General features: G+C 38.3%; 1 protein-coding gene across 1 annotated transcript in view; it reads right to left on the reverse strand.

The window, feature by feature from the left end:
• The window catches only part of Sorcs3 (sortilin related VPS10 domain containing receptor 3), a 278,227-nt gene that overhangs the window by 43,219 nt on the left and 216,335 nt on the right, over nucleotides 1–18,673 (reverse strand). Inside the window, exons 12-13 of the mRNA XM_050146022.1 lie at nucleotides 12,175–12,292; nucleotides 11,043–11,176 (exon numbers count right to left, since the gene is read on the reverse strand). Coding sequence (XP_050001979.1) covers nucleotides 11,043–11,176; nucleotides 12,175–12,292 — 252 coding nt within the window. The remainder of the gene's footprint in view (nucleotides 1–11,042; nucleotides 11,177–12,174; nucleotides 12,293–18,673) is intronic.

Below are 18,673 nucleotides of genomic sequence, written 5' to 3' on the forward strand. Positions count from 1 at the left end.
CCCAAGCATTATTTATGCACGGAAATACTGGGCTGTGGTGTACACAGACTACTTCTAGAAAACACCCCCATGGCTTTATAAGATGAACCTGTTGCCCGGTCCTGCTGACCCTAGAAAATATTGGGAATCCGGGAAGGGAGGATGCCTCTCTTATGCAGCCTTGGGGAAGACAGAAATATTTTCAAGGCTCTTTGCAAAATGCAAGCACCCTCAGCAGTTCTGTTCAGCTCTGCTACCTGTTGGCACTGCAGTAATTAAAAAAGGTGCATCAAGCATGCTGCTCTGCCCCAAAGAGCAAAAGCACCTCATTAATATTTAACAACACTAACCGAAACTGCCTTCCTCCAAGCTGTGGACTTCTTCATTAATTTCAGCTAAATGCATATTAAACTCTTTCACACTGTCCAGCCTCCCTCCCAGCTCATGAGTCTGCAGGATTTAAACAAACAAACAGCCGCTGCTCCGGCTTCCTGGGGAAAGGTGTGAACTGATGAATTGTGAGATTTGAACAGAATATACCAGAAAATATGTTTTGCCTCAGGGAAGTATGCGCCAGATTCCACACACATACTGGCTGTTTACCGCAAAACACAATTTACCCCTGTGTGTTGCTTGATTATAAAAGCAGAGGAGTATCTACCTGGTTAGGAAAACAAAATTTGTCCATTTCAAAGAATATGTATATAGTCCAAACCCTACCCAACGAAAAGCCTCAGATTAAGAAAGAGAAATGGCAAGGACAGTTGAGAAAATAAAAAGTGTGTGTCACCATAGAAAAGGGTAGTTTTGCAACATGGATCTAATCTGCTTTGCTTGTGGACTGGAAAAAAAAAACAGGTGAAAGAAGGTGAAGGGCTTGTCAGACATTGTACAAAGCTACTCCAGGCACATAGTACTACCACTTCATCAAAACGTGGTCCCTGCTCCCTAAGAGGGCATTCTAAAATTCTAAAAAGATGTGTGTGTGTGTGTGTGTGTGTGTGTGTGTGTGCGTGTGCACATAAGTCCCAGTGCCTTTAGAAGCACTGGATTCCCTCAAGCTGGATGGATTTACAGGTGGTGTGAGCCATCCAATGTGGGTGCTAGGAACTAAATACTGAATTCAGCTCCTCTGCAAGAACAGTGCATGTTTGTGTGTGTGTGTGTGCGTGTGTGTGTGTGTGTATACACGCATGTTTCTAACTGCTAAGCTATCTCTCTAGCCCATTCTCAAACTCTTGACCAATCAGAAAGCCAAGGTCTCTTCCCAATAAGCTCAAGGGTCTTTGTGAGAGATCAGGCCAGGCAGAGGCCAGCACAGTCTCACTACCTTCCCAGCTAACAGCAGAGATTCCAGGACATATGCCTGATGCGTACTTTGGTCCCATTTTATGAGTGCATCAGGATGGGGTTGGGACCAGGTGATCTTTTCAGGCCTAGTGGGAACACTCATGAAACGGAAGCAGCTAACACAAGAATAACAATTATCATCCTCATTGGGTGAGGTATGAATCCAAATATAGTCATAGAAAAAGAGACCGTTATAGCTTAGCCAAAAATTACTCAGAAAACCTGACAATCATCCCTTAAGCATTTCTTTGGATCTAATCCCATTAGAGACACCTGTCTTATCCTTCGCCCCACTGAGAGCTTGCTTATATATCTGCTCTCTTTAAGTCAGTCTGTTGCCCACTTCCATAAACATATGCTTATTTTATTTAATTAAATCGTATAGCTCCATTAGCACTCCCCGCACACAGTCATCCACGATTACATGTAATCTCATTGTGCAGTGAGCTCTTTGCTCAAACCACATCTCCACCTGTGTTAAAAAAAAAAAAAAAAACAGCTCTGTCTAGCAGAACTATGTACAGTGGAAATATTTCAAATAGCTATGTTCCATTATGGCAACCACTAACCAGCACAACAAAGAGATTGCATTTTAATTTAACCGAATTTTAGTGTAAACAATCACATGTGACTAGTACTACTTAATGGACTCAGGATTGGATCATAAAACTCAATACTTTATTCTATTCTTTTTCTTTTCTGTTATATCATCTTCTGGTGCAGTAACTCTTATTTATACATTGTTTATTGTCTTGTTTATAGTTTAGGTAGTCCGCTATAGAAAAAAGACTCTCACTTATGCTCAATATGCATAAAACCAAAGGCCGGATGAACCGTAGGTACACCAAAAATGAGGTGTGTGGCTCCCCCAAATTCCTTTTCCCTTGTCTTCTGCATCTCTAATAGATAATCTCACCCTGTGGATATGGCTCCATACTGAACATGGAAGAAACCACCATGGTATCCTAAATCTCAGGCCTCAGAAATTAGAATATTACTAGCTTAAGGGAATGGAACTATCTATAAAATACCCAACTCTTCCAAGAGCTAGATGAGAAATTAATGTTATTAATATTAAAGAGTACTACAACACTCAGTACATACTAGGTACTCAGCCAAAGCTATGAATGAATGAGCAAAAGGAATGAAAGGGGGAAAAGGAGGCTACTTCCTGAGTTATCACGGGCAAATATTTTCTTCTCCCAGAGGGCTAGCCTCTACTGGGGTACTCCCCCCCACCCAGGGCTTTGGAGCAAGTCCCTCTCTAGAATGTGAGACTATACTGGAAACCTTAGTTCTCTCCTGGGTGGGCATTTGTTCCTGTGCCTCACCCCTGACATGGTGGAGGCTGCTTTGCAGTAGCTCTTCATAGCAAATTTTAGGCTGGGAATCTTTCAGGCCTGTAAGTAGAAACTCCCATCTGTTCATGATGCTTAACCTTTTTACCTAGCTTTTCATTCTGTAAGTAGATACTTCTGAGACTCAATAAGTTTTTCTCTTTAAGTCAAATTATCTGCCCTTTGTGAGCGCAGGTTGTGTGTCTTTTAGTTTTTACAAATATGGAGATATTAAACACACCATTCCTACCCTATGACTGCCCTAAACTTATTAAACTAGGTTATATCCCCAGCCTTACACGTTGCCCAGGGTAACCATAGGAACATGCCTGCTCTGGCTCAGGGATGAACCTAAATGGGATGTGTGTGATGAGGGCTACAACTGATTGAATTGGGAACTCCCAGAAGGGACACTATAGGTGTTGGGGGAGGCTGCGCATTCATTCCCAGCTGTCCAGTCCCAAAATAATCACTCAGGAATGATATCATTTATAACACGGTTTGGCCAACGACTCTAGCAAATTCCTAGCAAGCTCTTACATCTTAAATTAACCAATTTCTATTAATCTGTGGCTTACCAGCAAGGTCCCAGTGCAACTGTTTCCAGCAGTGGCTATATGACTTCTCCCTGACTCTACCTATTTTCTCTAGATAGATAGATAGATAGATAGATAGATAGATAGATAGATAGATAGATAGATAGATATCTTCTAGCTGGCTGTATTCTGTTAAGATATTGGCTGAAAGCAGCTTCTTTATTAACCAATAAAAGCAACACATATACAGGAGGCAGAGGTAGGCTGTGAGTTCAAGGCCAGCCCGGTCTACAAGAGCTAGTTCTAAGACTGGTTCCAAAGCAACACAGAGAAACCCTGTCTCAAAAACAACCAAAAAATAAATAAATAAATATCAAAACAAAAATATTTAATTTTTCTTTTAAAAATCGATTTATTATTTTATTTTATGTGTACTCTGCCTGCATTTAGGCATACACACTGTGTATGTACCTAGTGCCTGTGGAGGTCAGAAAAGGGCATCAGTTTCCCCAGAACCGAGTTACGGACGCTTATAAACCCCTATGTGGGGGCTGGGAACCAAACGCTAGTCCCCTGCGGAAGAATCCAATGCTCTAAATGCTGAGCCATCTTTCTCAGCTCTGAAAAACTATTTCAAAGCCAAGGCTGACACTCACTGACTTAAAATCAAAGAGACCAATTTCCAATATTTACCCTAAAACCACTGTAAATAAGTCAGCAATTGTCACCAAAGGCTGCTTCTTCCATATGCAGATGTGGTAGAAACACACATTTAGGTCACATGACTGCTGTGGTTGTTGTTATGCTCTGACTATAACCAAGTACATGACTGGGTCTCTCCTTTTTACTGGCCCTGCACCAATCTCAAGTGTTTTCTGTTTTCTTTATAATATATGGTATTATTTACAATAGAAATGCAAATATCCAGTACCTTATAGAGAAAAATCTATGATGTCTTTGTGGGGACCATATGTCTATTAAAATTCCACTAGCACTGGTAAAAATTTCTTTATTTGAAATTGTCTTGAGAGTTAATGAAATAGTCTATATTAAATTTCACTTAGAGCAGTCACCCTGGGTCATTTGGAGATGAGTTTTAATTTCAGAAGAACTAAATGTGGAGACCCTATTCCTTCTGAATAATAAAAGAAATCTTAAAATAATAAAAACCTGTTTGGTTTCCTGAACAATAGATATCTTAGAAGCAATGAGCCAAGGTTTAGCCATCCCTGCATCTGAACCCCAACTCTGCCTCAACCATTTATGTAACTATAATCAGGTAACTTATGAACAAACTATTTATTTTCTTCCCATTCTAATGGCCTTGGTAAATATGCCAGTATTACAGTGTCTTGAATACAGGTGAGACTTCTATCAGCACAAATCTAAGAACCACAGAATGCCTTGCAAGGCATCCCTTCTCTCCCCTATTGCTGTGGGTTATGCTCATTGTTAATTAAAAACTTATTGGCCAATAGCAAGGCAAGAAGAGATTGGGTGAGACAGTCTGATATGACACAGAGAGAATGATGGGAGGAGGAAGGGCAGAGTCAAGAAAGTTGAGAGAGATGCCAGCCAGTCGCCTAGGAAGCAAGACATGCTAGAGGACAGGTAAACCCGCAACCCATGTAGCAATACACAGATTAATAGAAATGTGTTCATTTAAATTTAAGAGTTAGTTAGTAAAAAGCCTGAGCTATCAATTGAGCATTTGTAATTAATATGTCTTTACGTGATTATTTGGGAATGGGTGGGTGGGAGAGAAGCATCTGACTGTGGGGCAGGAATTTCCACATAAGGCGTAAAAAAGCTTAAAAAGGGATTCTAAACACACAAAAACAGAGTCAAGCATAGCTTCTTGGTGACCACCTTTTCTCTGGTAAACTCTATTAGCAAGAGGGAGCAAGCAGAGGCATGGCTCCTTTAAGAGATGGCTTACAGCACTCAGGAGGCAGAGGCAGATGGATTTCTGTGAGTTTGAGGTCAGCCTGATCTATAGAGCTAGTTTCAGGACAGGACAGCCAGGGATGTTACACAAAGAAACCCAGTCTCGGGGAGTGGGGGGGGGGGGAGAAAATAAAAAGGAAAAAAAAAAAAAAAAAGAAATGGCTTCCTGGCTTGGTACTAGCACCAAAAAGGGTATGTGTGTGTGTGTGTGTGGGGGGGGGTCTTTTAAGAGCCACTGCCACCAAACACTTAAATCATGTTTATGAGCAGAATGCGACACACTACTAGGTGGTAACATGGACACAGAAACTTCCTAGAGTTGGGACAGGAAGCATGGCTCTCAGAGCTGGCTGTAAATGTACCATTATCTACATTACACAGCAGTTTTTGTTTTTTGTTTTTGTCATTTTGTTTTTGTTTTTATTTGTTTGCCCACATAGACAGAAAATGTTATACATATACTGTAAAGACAGATTCAGATAGAAAAAAAAATCTTTAAACAGGTTACAGTATACATAAAAATATATACAGGCTTGGAAGAGAGAAGAGGGAGAGTATATACAGTCTGAAATTAAAAATATAGTATTAAAATAACAAAATAAAATCCTTAAAAAGAAGAGTAAAGTAATATAAAGGGAAAATGTCACATAAAGATGGAAAATACACAGAGTCTGGATTGTGCATATTATTATGCTGTCTTTAAAATTTTTGGCAATTGAGAGACTTTGGATTATGGAATTGCTAGATTAAACCAGCATATATATTTCAAAATTATCTTGATTTCAAAATTTAAGTCAAAAGATATGTCACTTTGGGAGAGAGATTATGCTTGTTTTTCCACAGGAAATGAGGGGATGTGGATTGATTTCGGGTTAAAAAAAATCAGGTTTGATTGAGGAAGACATCCTAAAAATCCTGACTCAAACACACACACACACACACACACACACACACACACACACACACAAAATAAATCTAAAAGAACTACAAGACATGCAATGTATATTTTACCTCCTCAAATAATCATATTTAACTGATTTATGTACAACACACAATCTATACTTGTACTAATATAGAGATATATGTTACCTTTAAAAGTTTATATATTTTCAGAGCAAGGGGACTAGACACCATTGAAAACAATGTCCCAGGTGATCCAGCATCCAGATCAGCTTCCAGGCTACTGATTAAGATGATACAGCCCCACAGAATACTACAGCCAAGACTTAACAATTATCCCAATGTCCTCAAGGTTACCTCAAAGATTATCAGTGCCCATAAATAAATAGGAAGTAGTTTAAAAAATTAGGACCATATCCCCCCAAAAAGTCATTATGGATATTTATTATCATTTGAGGGGGTGGTTAAAAGTTGTTATTGATAATGGTCATTAAAAAAGCTAAACAAAGGAGATTAGATTCAGGGATCTCATTCTGAAAAGAAAAGGGGAGTTATAAAAATGGTAGGGTAATAAGATTATTGAATCTACTTTAAACCAAAAAAATCTCTATTAATCTTAAATATTTTACAATAGTATGGATTTTGGTTTATGGTTACAAATTTAAAATTAATTTTGTTTTTCTTTATGTATGTTTCTACTCTTGTTTAAGGTATTGTGTTTATGCAGTTTATTTAAAAATGTAATATATAATTTAGAAATAAGGATTAATAGTCATCTATAATAGTAAAACTTAGTCATGTTAAGTGTTTTTTTCAAGGTCATACACATATTTAGATAGTTGGTCTTCAAATGCTTCAAAGACCTACAGAACATGGCATTTAATATGTTTAATAACTTGAGGCTTTGATGACTGTGAGACATTTTTGTTCCTGGCAGTGCCAACTGCTTCAGAAGATGATGGGCATCAAAGAAGCTCCATATGGAGTTTATTTTCTTTATAGAAAAAGCTAACCATGTGGGCAAAGAAACTGTCCTTGCCTCAATGGCTGACAATATCCTATCCAAAATGGACCAGCAGGATGCAATAAAGGTAACTGTCAAACTCTCCAAAGACAAAGCAGGATAATCTTTCAGAATATCTTGCTTCACAGTAAAGTCTGTCAGAAAGTAGGCCAGAATTAGATGCTCCGACATTATAGAGGAGCTTTAGGTGAGTGTCCAAGCTGCAAGATGTCCCTATCATTAGAAAACGTGTCACCCTTCTGGGGTCTTAGTGGAGCTGAAGACTAGATCATTATAGTTACAGTTTTCCTTAGTTATGATAAAAGGTAAATTAGATGCAAAACTTTGGAATAACAAAGATAAAATATATAATAGAATATTTTCTTTAATTTTGCTAAATGCAAATGGATTGGATATTTTTGCTTTAATTCTTACTTAATAACTTTTTGCTGTGTACAATTTCACCCTGTTAAGGTTAAAAACCTTCCTTTTTAATTAGAAAAAAAGGGGAAATCCTGTGGATTATGCTCATTGTTAATAAGAAACTGACTGGCCGATAGCACAGCAAGAAGAGATTGGGCAAAACAGCTTGGCACAGACAGAATGATGGGAGGAGGAAGGACAGAATCAAGAAGGTTGAGAGAGATGCCAGCCAGCTGCCCATGCGGCAATACAGAGATAAATGAAATGGATTCAATGAGATGTAAGAGTTAACTAGTAACAAGCCTGAGTTATTGGCTGAGCACTTATAGTAATATTAGCCTCCGTGTGGCAATTTGGAAGCACTCACTGTGACAGGGAGTGGGCAGTCAGGACAGAAAAGCTTCTGACTGTACCCCATAATCTGCTTTACTTAGATTCTGACAGTAGTCCCCAATGAAGCCCTCAAAACCCCCTTAAGTCCCATCACTAGCATTAAAATAATCGCGTAAGATCCAAAGGTACAACTTTGAAAACAGGGCTTAGTTAACAGTGCTCAAGCTCTGACATCTCTGGTGTGATCCCTATGGGGATCACTTACTCTGGGGTAGAACTCGAGCAGCAGCAGCTACCACATGTTGTAAGTTTATGCGGTACACAGCTGAGGTAGGCGTCTTATCTATATTAATGATCTACCCTCATTCACGAACCAATTCATTTATTTATCCCTAGGACCTGGTGAGAAATGTGTTTCGTATTTTATTTTGCAGTAAAGGAGATACGGGCACAGAAATTAAGAAAATTTCCCAGAAGAAAAACCCATGAATGTAAGAGTTAGGATTTTTACACAGACCAGAAATGTTGATAGATAGGTTAAGGAAAGAAATATGACTTTGTAGTCTTTTTTCCCTTCTTACTTGTGAATCCTCCTAGCAATGGGTGGGAGTCAGATTTGAACCAAAGAGACATAGACAAATCTGTCCTGTGGCATAAGCAAAGGCAGTGGACCTCGATGGAGTCAGTCTGGCGAGGTACACAGGTACTCTGGTTCAAGTGTGAAATGTTCTCCTAGCCTCATGGGTTTGAGGATCTGCTCCAAGCTGGTAGGGGTCTTTTGGCAGACAATGGAAACTTTAGGAAGCATATCTTCTATGGAAGAGGTGAGTCAAAAGGGGTAGGGCTTAAGAATTTTATAACCTGGCTTGACTAACTGTTTGCTTTCTGCTTCCTGCCCTCCTCATTACAGAGTTCCAGTGCATATCCTTGCTTCCATGATGGACTGGAGCCTCTTAAACCATGAGCCCTAGAAACTGCTTCTTACTTTAAGCTGCTTTTTTTCAGGTACTATGTCACATCAGTGAGAAAAGTATGAAATACAATGTCCATGTTATACTTTTAAGGCGACGACTATATCTACTTAGTATCATCACACACTAAGCTGTTGTTCAGAACTAAAAATAGTCTTCCCAGATGGGAAAATCCTCATATTTTCAAAGGATTTTCTAACACAGAAAGGACCCTGCCACTGAAATTTAAATTTATACATCTTACTTTAATAAATCTCACTGAAGTCAAGTTATCTAAGAATGAAGAACAGATTGGGAGCAGGCAAGGTCACGCTACACAAGTGACTCTTAGTTACCTGTTAAAGTTCTAGTAAATTCAGGAAATTAAAAACATGACTTTTAAACAATAGCTGTATGACATAGAGATGAGAGAAGGGAGGCCACTGTGTGAGGACAAACGCTCTTTGTCCTGCAGTATACATTGATAGTCTGCAGCAGAGAAACCCAAATACAACTCTGCCGTTGCCCAATCCCCTTCCTTAACTATGGGCTGATGCTGGAGGCATCAGCTGTTTCATCTAACCCGTGATGATCACTATCAAGTATCAAACGGAACTTCAGCTTCTGACTGAATACATAGGAAGCATCCATTTGGCTGAGAGCAGAGGGATATCCACATATTCTCAGAAGTGGGAAGGTTTTTGTCTCTCCTAAGAACAGCATTCAAAAATATGTTGCAACTCTTTATTGAATGCTGACTGTAGAGTTGGCGCTTGGATTTTTAACGTAAGGGAAGTTTAAAGGTAGATTCGCAGCTCTTACACTCTACTGGGGAAAGAAAGATGATAACAAAACATTCAAAAGCATAATCACTGCATACAGTGAATACTAATGAGACAAAAACATGGCGGTGAGCTAGAGAGCATCAGAGTATACAGATGAGACAGATGTCTTCAGCATTTCTAAGAAGCTAACAATTTTGAAGAAACATGAGAGATTAAAAGGTGTTAGCTGTGATGAAACATGGGGGAAACTGTTGTATTCTCCAGTCGTCTTCTTAGGAATGAGCCTGAATTAATCACTGGAGTGGGGAGTGTGGCCGTAATACAGCTAACGAGAGAAGAATGAAAAAAAAATAGATAGAAAAGGATGCCAGGCCAATGGGCCTTCAACAAGTCAATACCTTAAAGGAGAGAGAATCCATTAAAATATTTTCAAGTACAAGAGTAATATGATCTGTTTTGGAATTTTAAAAAATGTACCTGGTCCAATAATTAGGACTGCAGACACACACATACAGGACCTTAGGGTGACCGCAGAGAGAGTGAAGGTGAGTCAGTAGACTTCTGCATGATAGTTACAGCTATAAGGATGGTCACACGTGCCTTCAGGGACAGTGTGTTTGGAGGGAGAACTGGAAAGGGCTCATTGGTAGTCTGGATTGGAGGGGGCTTGCATTTCAGTCATGGTATGGATGGATCTGTGATTGGTTCAATAGAGAGCCTGAAGCAGGAATATCTTCTCACACAGTAAAAATGATTCTTCAGCCACACTAACTATGCAGCCTCTCTTAGAAAACCAGATGTACGTCTTGTATGTTAGGCAGACTTATCTCTCAGAGGAGAAGGAAGCTGGGACTGAAGGCTAGGAAATTTCATATTTGGGAGTCATCAGTTGTGGGAGAGATTAGCTATCAGAATTCTAGATATAAGTTGCACTTTTTCGTTGTCATTAGAAGCAGAATTGGAGTCTAAAGATTCCCAACAATAAGAATTGGCCAATCTTTGGGTAAATAAATGTTAATCACCTTGATTTTATCATTTCACAGGGTTATGTGAACACAAATTATTATAATATATTTTATAAATATAAGTAAATAATATATATGTAAAAAATAAAAATAAGAGTAAATAATGATGGAGTACCCATAAAAAGAATACACCTTGATAAAAATATGCACGAAGGTAACTGCATAGGCTAGTAGCTCCTTAAGCCTCATCAGTGTCCATCCCCACTCCTCCAGGACTATCAAATATGGCTACTCAGTTGCTGGAGATGAGAAGATAGGGAAAGGCCCATAGGAAATTTTGGTCACACTGCATTGGTATTCTCCATCATTGTTTCTTGTTCTCACTTTTGAGTGATGCAGAATTCCTGTCTGATCCAGTATCTAAGACCAAAGATGTACCTCCTGCATCTGGGTCAAACTAACTCCATTTTTATCCTCACCCACAGTCAGGTAAATATCTGGTTAGAACTGAAAATGAACCTTCAAAGGACTCACCATTCGAAGTCCCAATCCGCACAAACACAGGGTTCTGATACCACTGAACCAGAGTAGTCTCTGCCGAGGGCACACTGAGCACCTGGCTTGCGTTTCTTGAATATTTTCCTTTCCCCCATGACACAAGGCTCTCCCTTAAAGAGAAAGGCCATAGTGAGATAGGCAATAAAGTGCATAGGAGGTAAATAAGCCCGTTGGTCAACACAAGCACTGGCTTTTAGTATTCAACATAGCAATCTCATTTCTCAGCAACCATGCAGGAGTTTCCAGAACAAACATGCTAATCCTTTATCCCTGCATGAAAGGACTATGATGCATGGCTGTCCCAAGTCTGCCTCTCTACTCATGCTATCCTGATGTCTATACAACATTGTTCCTTCTCCATCTCTGTGGAGAACACAATGACTTCCAGTCTCTAAAGCATGTCATTATTCAAGTGGCTTTAGCAGCTAAAGTAATGAGAAGTCAACTTCTGGTATATTGTTTTTATTGTTTATATTATTTTTCACGATAAAATTGAGGTTGCCCCCATAAGTGCAATCTCCCCCTGTTCTCCCTCCTACTTTCTCTCTCCTTTCTTTCTCTTCCTCTCTTCTCATTCTCTCTCATAAATAATTACCCTAAATTCCTAAATAATCTTAGACAAGGTCAAAAAAGAGTAAAAGTTTGTACAAAATCCAACGACCCAAGAGTTGGAAGGAATGCAGAAGTCCTTCTATATTGAATGGCAACAAATATTTGCCATCACTAGACCCATCCACCTTTCATCCCTTTTCCCTTTTCCTAGTGCTTTAGGGCCCTTCCTCTAAGCTGTCCTGAGATATGTTCTCATATTCCTCATGGCAAGGCAGATGAGCATATCTTAGGAGGCTTGCTAACTACCTGGTACTCAGTTCTTTGCAGTTTAACTGATATCTTATGTTATTATTGTACCTTCTCCTTCAGGAAGTTTGGTGATATAATGAGTACATAGAATTCTAGGATGTATTTCATTTACCCTTGTTGGTCCTGTATATATACAGATTTTCCCCATATACACATGCCCAAATGATGTACTGCCTTCATTTCCCAAAAATATAAGATCAGAGACCAAACCATTTCTAGACACCAGCACATCCCAATGTAGTGGTACCTGATTGAGCAGGTGCCAAGTCTCAAAGTCCTCCTTGGTGCAGCGCCGGCTGAAGATAGACTTGTAGTCCACTTTCACCAACTGCCATTCGGAGCGCAGGCTGAAGTGGCCAAAAACTCTAAGTGTAAAACACAAGAAGCCCAGCATCCGTCAGTAATGCGCCATACTGGAGAGGGGAGATGAGAGCAGCCTGGACTTGTTTGACCCCTCCAAGGCAAGCTCCTTAAAAGAGTGGTCTCCTTCTTCAGTGGCCAGGGTCTTAGCATCTTCAGCCAACTCGTTGTCATTCACAGTATGTTTAATATCGCTTATTTTTATTGCAAAATTACTATATGAGCTTTACAGCTTTATCCAAAAGAAACCATTCTTTGCATTTTGACACATAGCTTTTACATTTCTTCTAAAGGTCAGGACCAGCAGGCTGTCTAATTACTTCCAGCACTAGGAATAGTTTCCTCACCTATAAAACAAATTGTATAAGTGTGTGTGTGTGTTTATGTGTGTGTGCACGCGTGTATGCACACTTATACAAATTGGGAGTAGTGAAATACATTACCTAAAGTATGACTCTACTGAAGCCCAAAACCTGTGACCGTCTCCATGTCTTCTCATTCAAATTCCCACCGCATGAATCATATTAATGCTTATGCTCTTTCTGCCTTCCTTGAAAAATTATAGAATTCCAATAAAAGAAAGTCATATTTATGTACAGTAATGAAGAATGCCGTCTGCGTGGTCCAGATAATCAATACTGACCTTTGTAAAGCCCAGTTGTTGATAGGCCTATAAATATGAATGATCAATCATTCTAGGAAAAAAAATGAAGAAACAAAAAAGACTGACCATCAATTCTTCACTGGGGTGGTATGTCATGTGATTACAATGCAGGACATCTATCACTGTGATGGACTGAGTGGCGAGACCAGCCATGCTGGGAGCTCTCGAAGAACTAGAGGCTGACCATTTCAGCAAGCCTCAATCACACTACCAGTCTAGCCTTCTCTGTTGCCCTGGTTTAGACATTCTTACGCTGATAGACAAAGCAGTTCTCAGTGAGATCTTTCCTTCATCTCTCTGGAAGATGACGATGCGAAGAGGGGTAAGGACTAAAACAACTTGTAAAATGTGGAAAAAATAAGATGGGTTTTGTAGATCATCTAGCTTAAAATAAATCTTGGGAAATAGCTTTGAATGCATTATCAGAAAAAATTAAATTAAAGATTTACAGCCTTATCTAAAAGATTTAAACAGACCTCAAGGGAGAAACTGAGGGCTAGACTTTATTGAGACAGCATGACCTTTTTAAAACCTCACCATAGACTGGAAACTTTGAGTCTATAATAGTCCATATACACAATTGATACTGTTTTTCTTCTGAATTTTCTATGTCTTTTTATTTTTTATTCATACTAAACACATTTCTTTCTAAACCCAATTCATCCATCAAGTTCCTTCCAATATTTAGTTCTAAATTTATTCAGAAGGTCAAGGAGGCCTACCTATGTTTTTGTTTGTTTATAATGTGTTTTTGTTTGTTTGTTTCTTACGCAGGGTCTCACATACCCTAGCTTGACCTCAGTCTATGTAGCCAGGTTTATCTTGAACTCAGATCTCCTTGGGATTACAGGAATGTGCTACCATGTCAGCTCCCTTAAAATTTTAACAAAACAGCTAGCTCTTATAGTATGTTCTACTTGCTGGGCTATAAGAGAGTTAAATTAATAACTGGATATGTCAAGGTGACCTTGACAAATGTCTGTTTTTTTCTCTACTCAGATATCAAAATCTTCCCACACTCAAACTCTGTTTCTTGTATTATGTCTTCCTGGTTTGTAGCAATCTGAGTATCACGATGCTAGTGGAATTAAATCAAATATTTCTCCCTACTCTAAATAGTTATTTCATGGCTCACAACATACATCATGTCAGATTAATCCTACTCATTTCTATAAGAAGATTACTAGGTAGAAAGAAGAAAATACAAGGTACATGATTTGCCTGGATGTCAACAAGGCAGGTGACAGAGTCTGCACAGCAGTTTCGAAGAAAAAAAATTAAAATGTGAGCCAGCTGCTAGTAAAATGGCATATTTGAACATCACCTAATTAAAGTATTGAAATCAACCAGAAGGGAGGTTAGGGTAGTCAGTGTGCAAGAATCTGTTATCTGCTTTTCCTTGTTTACCATTCTTATTAAATGGCTTACAGACATGAAAATCATGGTTATCAACCGAAATCTAACTTTTCATTGTCACACGGTTAGAAATAATAGTCCATATGCTTTGTGGTAGAATCAGGACCCAGCAGCTTCTGACAGTCTACAGATAGGTAGAGTTTAATAAGCTATGATGTAATAGGGAGACGCATCAACTTCTCTTTCTGGTACTGCCATAAGGATTGGATAACAGAAATGAGCTTCCACAGCACTGAAGTGTTTCTATATGTAATCTGTCCAATGTAAGTAAATAGTTCAACATGATCAATGGTACTCTAAATAATATTGAAATAAATTAACAAGATTGTACATATCACCTAGAATAAAAGAGGCAATATTCTAGGTTAGTCTACATTAGCCGGATCACAACGAAAAATCATGGCCACTGTTAGTTGCTGCCATTTGAAAAGGACCTAGATTATGTAGTGTGAATCATGTTCAGCTCATACATAGGCTGCTGTACTGGCAGATGTTGAATAATTAAAATTTAAGCAAAATTGTATATTTAACATATACTTATATAATGTATAAATGATATATTTTATCAGAAGATTCAAAGATGTATATAGTTGCCAAGTTTAAGGACTACTGAAAATGAGTGAGAAAGACTGTAGACTGAGTTGTGTGGTGATCTTCAATAAGATACGAGTATATCCTGATCCTTGAAGCTATGATGTAACTTCATTTGGGAAAAGGAGCATGCAGATTTAAGTAACAGAAAATCAAATTAGAGCATCTTGATTTACTGAGAGGTCCCTAAGAGTGGTAAGAAGTGTTCTGTGACAGATAATGAAGATGGACAGGTAGTGAAAAGGTCATATGAAGATAGAAGTATAAATTGGAGATAATTCAACCCAAGCTAAGAGATAACTAGAGCCATCATACAGGGAAGCTGTGATAAATATTGTCAAAAAACATGATATATTGTATGAAAATGCATTTAAGAATCCTACACTATTCTTAAGCACACACCAGTAGATCTTGCACTTTTCAAAAATGAAAAAGACATAAAGAGCAAGTTCTGATAATCCTTTGATTTTGGAAATTGGCTTCCAGAATTTTTAAGATAATAAATGCCATTTTTAATCCATCTAATTTATGGTTTTGTTATAGCAGCCATAGGACACCAATGCTGACGACAGCAGGATTCATTTCACCTTTGTCCTGAAAATGGTGCAGACCCAGATACATCTCGGAAAAAGGAATAGCTTGGCATTCTATGTAGCTCACAGGTAGGAAAGCTTGTAAAGGGTGAGATAACTTTCTAACAAATAGTGAAGATGGAGGGGCAGCAGGTGCAGTGGTTTGCAGACAGCTGCAAACTTAGGCTTTGTCATTTACCAGGGCTGATCCTGAACAGGCTGTGATATTGATCCATGTGTACAACAACCTAGGTGAAGCTGAGGCTGGAATCAAATCAGTTAAATTTTGTAGACTGGTTCAGACAGTTGTCTCGAAATCGCAACAGGTATATTCCGATCATCTACATTTATTTAACTTACTGTTTATGACATGTTTCCCAGGTCTTTTTCCAAACTATAAATTGACCAGCTCATATTCTTGGATGCATGCTAGTCTCCTTTCCCATAAGTAAAGCAAAATCATAATCGTTTTACACTGTTAGGATAATGAGTTTTCCTCATCTTCTCAATGGGTCTCAGCTAAGATCAGTAAAGTGAGTTTCTTAGTAATATTTGTATATTAACATATTCCTTATCAATCAATCTGTCCTAGAAGACAAGTGTTCATTGTCTCCCCTCATCTCTACACCACTGATGCATGACTGTTCTGGTTACCTTTACATTGCTGTGACACAACAACCTGACCAACAATAACTTAGGGTGGAATGGGTACATTGACTTACAAATCCAGGTTGCAATGCATCAATAGAAAAAGGCAGGGAAGGAACTCAAGGAAGGAACCTGAAGCAGAAATCATGGAGGATCACTGCTTGTTGGTTCTCGCTGGTTAGCTCTCTAGATCACTCACAGGCTCATGCTTAGGTAGCTTTCTTGCACATCTGTGGACTACCTCCCTAAGATGGTACCACCCACGTGGGATGGGCCCAAAGCCTAACTTGATATAAACACTTCACTGATTAGAACTAATTTTCTGTGTGATTCTAGGCAGTACCACTTTAAGAGTTATGGCCGTCAGTGACCCAGACACATGGCCTTTCTTCTGCATGGACCTTGATTCTCTGATTCTGTTCAATATCACATTAATTATCTGATGATTTGATAACTGCTAAGAAAGTTGAAGAAATGACAGGTAGTATACATAGAAAAATAAACAGGATATAAAATATAGATTAATTAATATCCATGAGTTTAATAACCTTTTTCCTTAAACATTAGTGAAACAGGTGTCATAACAACATCAGTGGAAGTGTGAACATAACAAAGAGAACAGCAAGACTATCGAAAGAAATCTCACTCAGAATTTTTATAATATCGCTGAAATGAAAAAATATTTAAAAGCATTCCAAGATTCCTTCTAAAGAATAACAACAAACATCAAGTTCCCAGATAAGAGTTCTTCATCAGCTAGAAGTATTCCCCTAATGTTAAGGAATCTTTGTCAGCATAATAGGGGAAGCTCCTTCCTCATTGTTATTTAGGGAGAACAAAGTGGTTCATGTATCAACCCAAGTGCATGGTTATAGCAGAGAAAGTAGAGCCCAGAGAACCTACCAAAGAATGACATGGTTTCCACGCCAGGTGGCAGGGTTGTCAGGAGATCTAAAAATGTCTGGCAAAAATGACTCTTTTCCTTCAGTTGTTTTTCCTGCTACCAAGAAGCCCTTCCAGAAGGCCTTTGATTCATGCATTTCCCCACCTAGAGAGACTCTCATTAATACATTCTGGGTGCCCAATTTCCCTTAAGTTCCTGCTGATGGTGATGCTGTGCTCAAATCACCCTTTGAACAATAAAAGTGACAGCTTCTCAAGAAGGTCATGAATTGGAACAAGAACAAGAGCATGAATGGGAGGAGATGGGGGGAAGTAAGGGTAGTAGGGGGGAAATGATGTGATTGCATTATAGTTTCAAAAACAGTAATTTATTAAAAACAAAACTGGGTTACAACTCCACATGGGATCACACCCTGAAGATGGACTCATGAAAGATTTGGCAACAGTAGAATTACTTCTGAGTCTATAAAAACCAAAAGCGATCTAGAATCAAATGTTTAGTGAGGCATTTCCTATTTAGTCTTGGTTTTGAACTCAGAACATGCACTTTTTGCATGAACATGTCTTCACACCGTGTAGTAGAATCCTAGACCAAGGCTGCCCTGCATACCTCAGTTAAGATTTGAAACTGTTATCTGCAGAATGGGTTACTTACAAAAGCAAAGACTTTCAATATTTTCCTATAATCAATTCTCAGCATGCAAGTATCAAGTTTCTTTATCTTTGGATTATACTTTGGTAGAATATTTGATTTTAGCTATTACCATTTGGTTTGAGTTGCTAAAGAGTTTCATAAAATAAAATTTTAAGTGGATTTTGGCTTGGGTTTATAACAAAATTTTTAACAATTTCAGAAACAGCCTTAAATGTACTTCTGACATTTGTGCTATGCATTTATGGGAAATAACCTTCTCAGCCATGAGGATTATAAAACCAGAATACCAAACAACACTGGAAAATGCTGAAGATGCTGTCTACATCCTGCAGTACCAAATTCTCAGTTAAGATTTAATTCTTCTTGTAAAATAAACAGCATATCCATCTTATTAGTATGCAAATTTGTTTTCATCCTTATAAGTGGCAAAATTATATGTATATCAAAGAATTGTATTAAAATAAATTTCCTCTTGATTTATTATCAGTAAATGCCTAATTTGTATTCCTATTTTATATGCCTATAAACCAGGGTTGCATGAAATTTTCTCTGGTGAAAAGGGGTCAGCCAGGGTTTCTTAATTTTCTAGCATCTTTACTCAAGTTGTTTTATTTTTAACTAAATAGAAACTTTTTAAGGTTACAGATGTCTTCTGGATGTATTTGTATTTTATAGAAAAGAGCAGTTTCTAGAAACAGTCATTGTGGGATAAAGAATGGAAAATGATTGTGGAGGGTTATTGAAGAAACATGGTAAATTGCAAAGTAAATTTAACACTCAAGACTTTTGCAAAAAAAAAAAAAAAAGCCAGCTCCTGTCATTTTATAAGTCTCCTCCATTTTGGTTGAATTGTGATAATTCCCAAAACTTGATTATTGTGGTTTACCAAACTAAAGTAATTATTTATTTAGATCTCTGTACTTTCTGTCCTTACAGC

This window comes from Alexandromys fortis, unplaced genomic scaffold, assembly GCF_014885135.2.
Source record: "Alexandromys fortis isolate MF-2015 unplaced genomic scaffold, M_Fortis_MF-2015_v1.1 scaffold_16, whole genome shotgun sequence".
In the NCBI taxonomy this organism is placed as follows: domain Eukaryota; kingdom Metazoa; phylum Chordata; class Mammalia; order Rodentia; family Cricetidae; genus Alexandromys; species Alexandromys fortis.